Source organism: Amphibalanus amphitrite, unplaced genomic scaffold (assembly GCF_019059575.1).
Source record: "Amphibalanus amphitrite isolate SeventyFive unplaced genomic scaffold, NRLGWU_Aamphi_draft 001454F_arrow, whole genome shotgun sequence".
Lineage (NCBI taxonomy): Eukaryota > Metazoa > Arthropoda > Thecostraca > Balanomorpha > Balanidae > Amphibalanus > Amphibalanus amphitrite.
Genome location: NW_024882947.1, coordinates 117190 through 127461, shown reverse-complemented (window position 1 = coordinate 127461; position 10272 = coordinate 117190). Strand labels below are relative to the sequence as shown.

General features: G+C 46.6%; 1 protein-coding gene across 6 annotated transcripts; it reads right to left on the bottom strand.

The window, feature by feature from the left end:
* Window positions 1-596: 596 nt before the first annotated feature.
* Window positions 597-5653, bottom strand: LOC122373173 (peptidyl-prolyl cis-trans isomerase 5-like). Of its 6 annotated transcripts, XM_043351007.1 has the most exons (6): window positions 4987-5029; window positions 4276-4436; window positions 3515-3612; window positions 2942-3149; window positions 1941-2125; window positions 597-1368 (listed from the first exon to the last, which is right to left on the bottom strand). In XM_043351007.1, exons 3-6 carry the CDS (start codon window positions 3602-3604, stop codon window positions 1228-1230), a joined length of 624 nt encoding a protein of 207 aa, XP_043206942.1. In that variant the 5' UTR covers window positions 3605-3612; window positions 4276-4436; window positions 4987-5029; the 3' UTR covers window positions 597-1227. The 6 variants fall into 6 exon arrangements, with proteins under 6 accessions (XP_043206942.1, XP_043206937.1, XP_043206938.1 ...); XM_043351002.1 differs by lacking the exons at window positions 4276-4436; window positions 4987-5029 and adding an exon at window positions 5474-5653; XM_043351003.1 differs by lacking the exon at window positions 4276-4436 and having other exon boundaries at window positions 4987-5073.
* Window positions 5654-10272: the final 4619 nt, after the last annotated feature.

The following is a 10272-nucleotide window of genomic DNA, read 5'->3' as shown; positions in this document are numbered from 1 at the left end:
GGTGACCGAGATGGGAGAGTGAGGTGCCTGCCATCTAGTGACGGATCTAGGAACAACAGCTTTGGGATATTGGCACAGACGATGTGAGTAGGACGGATGAGGTGGTCTCGGTCGGGGATCCGTGCATTTTTATTTTAGCGGGATGGGAGGGGGGGGGGGTGGTGGAAGGGAGTCACGAGTGTTTCGAATAGATTAAACGGTGTTGAATGGATTAACTGCAGCATCGTGTCCCAACTTTTGGAGATGGTGTCAAATTATGCGCCTCTCTATGTTTTTGGCGCGTCGCGACCCGTGCTTCACATAATCAGTCATTGGAGGTTGTTTCCTGATGAGCGCATCAGCGGCATGAGGTCGCATCACGATACCGGGATTAGTTAATCTTGGTACGACATCGGACCGATATAGTTACAAGACGAGCTTTGCATGCTGCCTACTGTCCCATCGAACTCCTTTTCTATCCTTCCCCCTAGGTTTGCATTGACAGACTGCTTATAAGCCAGACCCGTAAGGTGTTGCTGCTGAAATTCGCGCTCAATGTGACCTGTCCGAACCCCTAGCACATCACCTAAAAATGCCCACATAGCTCAAAGACAATGTAGACAATATCGGCGTGTATTTCAAACAGGACAATATGGTAGCGCAACATGAGCAAAAAGGCTAGTCTATTGACGCTTGGAGCTTGGAATGAGGCCAGAACAATGCACCAGTCGCACCCAAAAACAGTTCTTTTCTTCCCCGCGCGGTGAGTCCTATCACAAACAGTAACCACAGCAGACGGTTCGCGTGCTTGGCACGCAATCTCAACTGAAACGGACGCCCACACAATAATGCACTCTCACTCTGAGACCCCCGTAGACCTTCGACCTCCCGTCCCCATGCCCATCCCAATCGCGCACCTCGCTCGTCTTGGCGCCCGGGGCCTCCCGAAGTCAGTCGTCGAGGAGTAATTTGGACGTCAGCGGACCCCCGGAGGACAGATTGCCAGTGAACTCTCGGAGGACCCCAAACGCCAGTCGTTCCGGGTGCCAGCGGATATCCGGAGAACTCCGAACGACAATCGGACATTGAAGCCCGGAGTATTCCGGTAGTCAGCAGACCCCCAGAGCACCCTAACGCCAGTGGACCCCTGGAGAACTCCGACCGCCAGTGGACCCCCAGGAGGAAAACTCCAAACGCCAGCCGTCCTGTGCACCTCTGGACGTCAGCGGGTCAGTCACGCGGCGGCACCTACGCAGTGGCGTCGTCCTTTGTGACGGCGAAGTAGGCTGCCTCTGCGAGCGGCTCGTGTCCGCAGTCCAGGATGACCACGTCATTGACAGGCCGGTCCCGGCCGTCCGTCTTGGTGCCCTCCACCTTACGGACCACGTCCTGAAAGAGAGAAGAGGGAGGGGTTTGATGACCACGTCCTGACGGGAGACAGGTTAGACGGGAGCATTCCAGACCATGTCTTGATGGGGGAGGGGGGAGAAAGGAACCTACCAACCACGCTCTAACAGGGAAGAAAGTGACGGTCAAAGTCTTGTCTCGTAAAAGGGGGTGGGTGGTGAAACAGCTGTAGACCGACGCAACTTAATCATCGAAGAAAGCTGCGATTGAATTCCGAATTACGTTTTAAACACAATTAGATACTAACAAACTTGAAATAACTACCACATATATTTGTATTTTCAACATTTTCGAAATAATCTGGATAAGCATTAAGCAGGCAGCTCAACATAACCGAACAGTCTAGAGGCTGCTCACTGCATGCATACTGTCTATGCAGTTTTTTAACAAATGCACAGAGCAAAATCAGTATAATTTAAGGCCTCTATGCGGTCATGATATAAAATGCGATGGTGTCGATCCCACCGGCCATTATCGCCCAATGGTGTCGAACCAAACAGCAACCATCCATCATCAGCCTACCCTCACCACCACGTCTCGACCGCTCCACTCACCATGCCCTTGAGGACCTTTCCGAAGACGACGTGGCGTCCGTCCAGCCACGAGGTCTTCTTCACGGTGATAAAGAACTGGCTGCCGTTGGTGTCCTTGCCGGCGTTGGCCATCGACAGCCAGCCGGCGCCGTAGTGCTTCAGCTTGAAGTTCTCGTCGGCAAACTTCTCGCCGTAGATGCTGCGGCCTGAGAGGGATGGACAAAAATGCCTCATAAATACGATATAATTATAGAGCGATCACAAGATGGCAGGGTTGCAATACCTGTGGGGAACGTAAATATTATATCGGTATCCAGGTTGCCCTGGAAAATCAACCATATTTTTTTGCAAAAAAAAAAAAAAAACGTTTGGGTAGTTAAATGTTGTCTGTCTCATCCGGTGTAACCGCAGGTTGTTTGAAAAGACAAACACTATTCGTTAGAATTGTGTTTTTCTATTGAAAAACAACCGGAGCGGTCCTTCTCCGGGCTACGGATGCCGGGCGATCACGTCGTCATCCAAGCGTATTGCGTACAACATTCCAATTTGTGTTATAATTTGGTGCGAGATTTTGCTTCGGCAATATACGAAGTTATGCATCATCGGAAAAGCTCATTGGTATGAAGGCTTGGCTACACTATGCGTTTTCTGCGTGCGTTTTTTGTGCGAGTTTGCGTGTTTTGCGTAATATCGTTCTAGGAAAAAAGTTATTACTCATTTAACTTCTTTAATATTTATATAAAAGTTAATAAAACGCTTATATTAATTAAAAGTTTATGTGAAAAACATCACAAAAACGTAATGTCGTTTCTTTCTAGAACGATATTCCGCAAATCACGCAAACCCGCAGAAAACGCACGCAGAAAACGCAAAGTGTAGCCAGGCCTCTATCCTTATTGACCAGCCATACATGGTTACGATCTCGTTCCCAAATTTCAACAAAACATCTTCTTTTCTCCCACGCGGACACCCCCACCCCATTCCACCCCTCCCCGTAAACTCCCGGTCCCGCCGTCCCTCACCTCCGGTGCCGTCTCCGCGGGTGAAGTCGCCGCCCTGCAGCATAAAGTCCGAGATGACCCGGTGGAACTTGCTGCCCTTGTAGCCCTCGCCGGCCGGCTTGGTGGCCAGCTCGGCAAAGTTCTTCACTGTCTTGGGCACCGTCTTGCCGAAGAGGCCGATCTCGATCCGGCCGGCGGCCTCGCCTCCGATGGTGATGTCGAACCAGACCTGCAGAGCAGGGAAGATGGGCAGTAGGGTGAGGGAAGGGTGTGGGAGGGAGAAAAGGGGTACATGAGGACATGTTCGTTCACACCAATGATCATTAAACATTTTTTAGGTTATCAAAATTTATGCAAAATAAATAGGGACATCACTATGTCGAACCTCACGGCCGTAATTAAGACTAGAGAATAAGTAATGACCATGTTATGGATGTTTTCAGTTCTATTATCAGGACTAACACTGTGCAATGGAAGCCAGATGTATGTAATGCATCCCACAGCCAGCTTATGAGAAACTGAGTGCAAAAACACCCAGATGTGCTAATTCTATCCTGTACAATGCACATAGTCGAGTGTTAAGCTGAGCCTTACCTTATCTGTGACCTTGGGGCCATTGGCCTCAGCAGCAAAAGCCAGCCCCAGAAGAGCCAGGCAGACTGCTGAGCGCATCACTTGCTGCATGGTGGTCTCTGAAATAGAGGAGAGGTGAATTAACTTTCAGGGACTGTATGTGCACCAAATTCTTGGAATGAAAGATACAACCTGGTTTGGTGCCATTTAACCCCTAAAGTGAACAACTGAACATCCTCAGTCACCAAGTAAGTTACCAGCGCAATATTTTTGGAGCCACCACTCACAAGGCACCAACCATGGGTCAACCAAATCACCTTTATGTCTCGCAAATCAAAGTCTGCTATGTGGAACACACTAAGCAAATGACACATCAAATAATTAAGCATAACTAAGCTTCACAATTACTGCTTACATGGAAGTTGGAACATTTTTAGAATGCCTTGGAGAGCAACTGTGTAATCTTGACCTGTTATAGTTGTAAATGTTATTGTTCAGCTGGGACATAGTTTATGTATAAAAATGTATGACCTGTTATGTGTAGAACACCTACAGCAGAGAGGACCTATGCATTCATGCTCCAGCACATTTGGCTCTGATCTTCAGTTATCAATTATCATGACCTTGGATAATGTATGGTCTGTTACAAGAGTCATAGCTTTCTTTATCTTACTTTTTAACCAAAACAAACTTTGCAAAGTTCCTCATTTTAAGCAGATGAGGAACAAAGCCATTATTTGAGGTTGCAGTTCTCATTTTGTAAAAAAAGGGCAAATAGGTACCTGGTACAGTGCCTCAAAGGACCAATAATTCCAAATTAGCTGTGAAAGTAGTAAGTGCTACAGCCAAGCCATCTAAATTCAGACAAAGTGCTTCAAGTCATTACCATGTACCTATTTGGCTCACAACTTAGTGAACTGAGTAAATTGTCTACACCAGCTGTCTGAAAATATTAGAAAAATGATGTCAGACAAAGGAATTAAGTATGTTGGCATGTGCATCAAAAGCTGTTTGGCTTTAACTCAGAACATATCTAGACTATAACAGCCTCCATTTAGTTCTGTGTCAAGAAGTGTCTGCCATACTTTAAAAACATTTTATTCAATATATTTGCCTTTAATCCAAAGAAGCCAAGGTCACCAATTTACTGTCCAATACCTTCTGTGGAGCAGCTTTCACAGAGTATCTGATAGTCAAAATGTTTATCAGTAGGTTACCTCAATAACTGGTGGCTGCTCACGAGAGGTGCTCTGGAGGTGTATTTCGCAATCGCAACAACACGCACCACTGCATTACCAAAAAATGAACACTGCATACCAAAAAAAAATTACTAACAATCTTATAAGTACCCAATCTCCTACATTCTAAACGCCACAAGGAAAAAAAGTGTGTTGCCATCTCCAAGTACATGCCCTCAAGCCATCTTAGTATTTTGATTCATGACCACCCAAAAATAAACTCTTAGGCTGATAATCAACTACCACTTAAAATACCTAAACAATACAAATGAGCATTCAGGCTTAGTTGTAGTGACGTGATTCCTCAAGTCCAACACTCGGGGAAGAGAAAAAATCGGAGGGGTGTTCACGGGCACCGCACACTGCTGCGTGCGCTGTGTGCGGTGCGTCCAGCAGGCGTGGGGGTAGGGGATGGGTAGGCGGTTCTGACGTCACGGCTGCGTGCGGTGGACGGTCCGCTGTGGCCAGTCCCGACCGGCCACAGCGATCGCTGTGTGCGGTGACGGAAGGCTGACGTAGGGACGCAGTGGGCGGAGCTTGGAGGCTGTGTGCGGTCCGACCGCACACAGGGCCCGTGAACAGCCCTCAGAAATGATTGTGATCCATCCAAGGATCCATCATAGTCCATAGCCGCAACTTGGTTGCTACGTGTAAGTGCTACATAACTTCTTTGACTTGCTAGGTAGGTACTTTCTATATCAGCAAAAAATGGTTCTAAGGAGGAACAAATAAAATTACTCACACAAATCAGTCTCAAGACCCGACAGGAAGAACGCCAAGTAATGAAAGACGGAAACCGGCCGGCAAAGACGAACGGTGAAAAAGTTGACGCGGATGCGACAATTGCGTGGCGCTCTCTCACTGGCTGCGCCGCGATGTTTACAACAACGCCACGTAGATGCAAATGGATGCAAATGCGATTACCCCGTCCTCTGGCGACATCCAAGTAAAGCTAAGCTTATTACATGGATCCTAGATGTAGACGCTAGTTCAATATACCCTGGACGCTGGCTTCTTTCCGTCCGTTTTCTCGCCACACGATCTTGACACGACCGGGGATCGGAGTAAAAACTGTGCAGTGTGCCAAGGCCCAAGAATCATCGCTGGCAGTGGGGTAGGTAATAGGTATAAGTAATCTTGATTCTTGGTAGGTATAAGGTGGAGGGGGGTCAAACTAGGTGGAGGAGGGGAAGGGAAAACGCCCCTCGTTTTTAATTTTTCGTGAGAACTCATGCAAAAAGCAAAGCGGCCGATCGCGACGAAAGTTCCATACCTAGGTATACCCAGTCCTATACCTACCTAACGTTTTTAACCCATTTACGCCCTTCGTTGCGTTTTCGCAACACAAGCACGCGTCGACGTGATCAAATCTTGAGAAGTGTATAATAACGTCTCACCGATGAGACAAGTTTCAGCGCGTTTAGCATGGATCCGCGCATGATGCTACGCAGTTACAAGTCTGTGCGGCCGGTAACTTACCGTCCAGAGCTCCCAGAGGGAAGTCAAAGGTCCCGTCAGTGATGACGTCACGAAAACCAAAATAAGTAGATTAAGTGATTAATTATATCGTAATGAATAATGTGTGAACATATTCTGCAGAGTCCCTACAATAGCTAGAATATACATTTTATTAACAAATTATGCTGCAAATAGGGTTTATGACTATTTTCAAATATGACTACAGTCGTGTTGCGGTAACGCAACGTTGGGCACATCGGAAAGACAGGGGTGTTGCGAAAACGCAACGAGGGGCAAATTGGCAGGGCAGCGGAAGTATAGAAACATCAAATAGACTTCACTTGAGATACGGTGTGGGTTCTTTCCTTCTCTCCCCAATCTTCCTCCCTCTCTTCCACGCTCCCCCAACTCTCTCTCCTTCCCTCTCTCTCTCTCTCTCTCTCTCTCTCTCTCTCTCTCTCTCTCTCTCTCTCTCTCTCTCTCTCTCTCTCTCTCTCTCTCTCTCTCTCTCTCTCTCTCTCTCTCTCTCTCGTTTTGTAGTCGTGAGGGATGTGTAGGTATGTAAAGTGCAAGGTGCATTTGCACGTGAATGTTGCGACACGTTTCACATTAACTCACTTAAACAGCTATCAAACACTCATTTCTTTTTCTTGCAGATTATCGGGCTATTCGAGCAATGGGTTTTCGAGCATCTGAAAATCGCATGGTAGGAAAAGGACCTGCATCAAACGCTCGGCGATGCTAACGGAGCTGAGAGATAGCGAGGTACTTTGAAAATTGGATCTACTTTGTACTAAATAATGGGTACGTAGTCTGGTATCAGACGACAGATAGGCATTGTCATTCTCTGGATGCAATCCGCTGGCCCTTACGTTAGAAAAGATAACTCCCAGAAGCGGCAAATGTGGGATATGCCCCCTCGGGGGGGGGGGGGCAACAGACCCCTTCGGCAGGAGTGATGAGGGCGTCTGGAAAATAATAGTTTATTTTTAGAATTCATGGTTTGCACGGATTGATAAGGTGGTTGATGTGAAGCATTGCTTGTTTGTTTACTGAGGGTAGGCCTTTTGTCTAATCAGACCATTTTAGAGCTAGAAGCATTATTGGAATTAGGGAAAACATTGGTCTGAGCGGGCATGGTGAATCGTCGAGGCTGAGCCCATCCATCCAGGCCACCCATGAACCAGCCCCCCCCCCCCCCCCCTTCCCAAGCACTTTCTGTATCCGGCTACAGACCTGTGCTCCTATGGGAGCTGCTCGAATGCGATATACCTAGTTGCCCGTCCAGCTCGAAACAAAGGTTGAGGCATGGAGAAGGATTCTACTATCCTAAAGATGGAAAGGACGGATTGACGAAACACTTGGGAAGTGTGAACTGCGTCGAATCACCAGTCTGCCCTGGCATTGTCTCGAGAAAGAGGTTACAAGTGTGAAGGTCGCTGAGAGTGGGACAATGAAAATTTTGGATTAGGTGTAAAAGTGATAAAATGGGTCCTGGGAGACACTTTCAGCCGAGTTGTTATGACGCTCTACGCCTTACGCAGGTAATTTGTGAAAGCCGGATAGGTTCATTTTTTGATGAGTGTGCACGACTACCCTGCATTTGAATTTGTCTTTACTCCTAGGAGGGTGATTAACAATGGTATTGCGGATAGGCGCTTAGGCGAGGCACTGGTTGACTCCCAATCCTCGGTTAAATTGTTTTCAGTTTGGGGTTCTCATATGAGAGGGTAATGGGCTAATGGCTCTGTCTAACTTCCAAAAAGAAAGCACCGCCCAGGGTACGTGCCGACCACTAGGTACTTTAAATGGACAATTGTTGTTGATAATGACCGTTTGTTGCCATCTCCCCGTTCGCGAACTCTTAATTATGATCCCTCATTGAGGCTCTTAGGCGGATAATAAAGCATGAGGGATGTGGGTTCCGCATTCTCAAGCAATATTTGTCAACGGTTGGTGAAATATATGTTAAAACAAACTAGCATATACGGCGGTTTAGTGTACTTTATGTCCGTCTGATGTGCCCGTCGTTGCGTTTTCGCAACGCTGATGGCGCCCGGTGTGCCCTTCGTTGCGATTTCGCAACGCACGTTTTTTACGTTTTTCTCGAAAAACTTTTGCTGCCGGCAAAAATTATTTTCGATTCCATGCAAGGCCCTGGTAGAAGCGTAACATATCTTGATTTCATCGATTTTCATGATGGTCAATATTCCTGGGCATAAATGGGTTAAACTTAACAATAACCCTCGCCCGTATATTAGCTTCTTTCAGTTTTGCCAGCCGCGAATGTATAGGGGAGAACCGTCAAAAATGCCCCTCGCCGGACCTATTGTTTTTCTACATACGCGCCGGCCGAGGGGGGGGGGCGGGTACGACCCCCCCTCGAAAACGAGTACATGCAAAGAGAGGTGCAAAAGTTATTGAATGATAAACAAAACTTACACAAATATCATAAAACACTTGCCTCAATAAGGGAAAAAAAAAAAACAAAATAACACAATTCCACCACTTCTCGGACGTGACGGCACAATACTAAACGACGAACAAGACAAGGCGACACTACTAAACGAACATTTTGCTCTACAATCCACACTTGACATACCGGACACACGACTTCCACCGACAACCACCGCAGACATGACTCCGATACCAGCCCTCGACAACATTACGACTGACGAACATGAAGTACTTCAAATGAAGTACTCTAGACACCAACAAATCTACCGGACCAGACGGCCTTCCCGTAAAGTTCTTAAAACTAACAGCACTCCTAATTGCAAAACCACTGTCTCAACTGTTTAACAAATCATTATCAATAGCAGTGGCGGCGCCACGAATTTTCGCCAGTGGGGGCAAGCTTGAGGTAACCCGACTGTGGTCTGATACCTACCCCGATCTGCAAAATCCATGAGCACCTTGCCCCTAGAGGTTGCCATTCAAAATTATTATGGTTTCAGGTTTCATGCATAATTGAGCTTAACCATTAACCCTCGCGGGCCAGGAGGGGGGGGGGGAGGGGGGAGGGCGTTTTTCGCCTCCCCTGGCGAATATTTGCGATACCTCATGAACACTTAGGGATAGAAAGACGAAACTTGCTGTACCTTATCCCCCATTAATTTGACATCTTTTGAAGCAAGCGAATTGGACCTAGCCTTCTTGATAACGTCTCGGGGCTGATTTTCCTAGACTCCTGCACGGCAAACTTCGGCGTCACAGACGTGAACTTCAACCAGCTGCCAAAAATAGAGGTTTAGAGATGAAGACGAATTACGAGCACGGTTGTGTGGCATTTGACCTAGAAAAATGCTTAAGTAACTTTGGTGACCTGAGGTTGGAGGTCAGGTCAATGACCCCGAGCTGGGGCTTTAGTTTTTTTTTTTGCAAATAACTTCAACAAAAATGGTCCTAGAGCTACGACAGCGGTAACATCGCATTTGTCTCGTCGAGACGTGTCGAATGACATATATTATATATTATATATACATATATATATATTGTTTGAAAAAGGTCAAGTTTTATGTTGACATCATGTGACCTCGAATGACCTTTGGTTGACTTTGACACATGAAAGGGCGTTTGTGATGATTTCGTTGCCGCTGATCACGATTCTGGCATCCATTATGCTCTAAGCATTCATTTAGAGCCTCAGGATGGCATAACATGTCTTAATTATTATGCCTGACTTGAATAAGTGAAATAACCTCTAGCAAGGATACTCTCTTGTGACTTTAAACCTTGTAGCAGCCTTTTATCGTAAGCTAAGGCACAAATAGGGGCCCGCTAAGCTTCAAAACATTTCAAAACATTTCGGAATTTAGTAAACAAGATATAAGAAAAAGTGCAAAGTTTGTGGTCAATTTTGATCATGACTGTGACCTTGCATTTGAATGTTATGCAGATCATCGGAATCCCCAGACTCTCTTCTTTCGTTTAACAACCATTTTAGCCGGTTTCATGCACTATGCCGTCCTCTGGAACACGTACCTACTTTGAGACCACTACAAAAGTGCCGGTTTTTGCCTTTGACCTTGATGTTTGACCTTGAAAATTGACCTGAGATCAAAAAGTTTAGCTTTAGAATCT

What these genes read in the sequence shown, in the direction of transcription:
- LOC122373173 (XM_043351002.1), bottom strand. Translation starts at nt 3,604, where the DNA reads ATGCAGCAAGTGATGCGCTCAGCAGTCTGCCTGGCTCTTCTGGGGCTG. An exon ending in GCCCCAAGGTCACAGATAAG is followed by an intron (nt 3,150 to 3,514) that starts GTAAGGCTCAGC and finishes CCTGCTCTGCAG; the next exon opens with GTCTGGTTCGACATCACCAT. An exon ending in GAAAGGTCCTCAAGGGCATG is followed by an intron (nt 1,369 to 1,940) that starts GTGAGTGGAGCG and finishes TCTCTCTTTCAG; the next exon opens with GACGTGGTCCGTAAGGTGGA.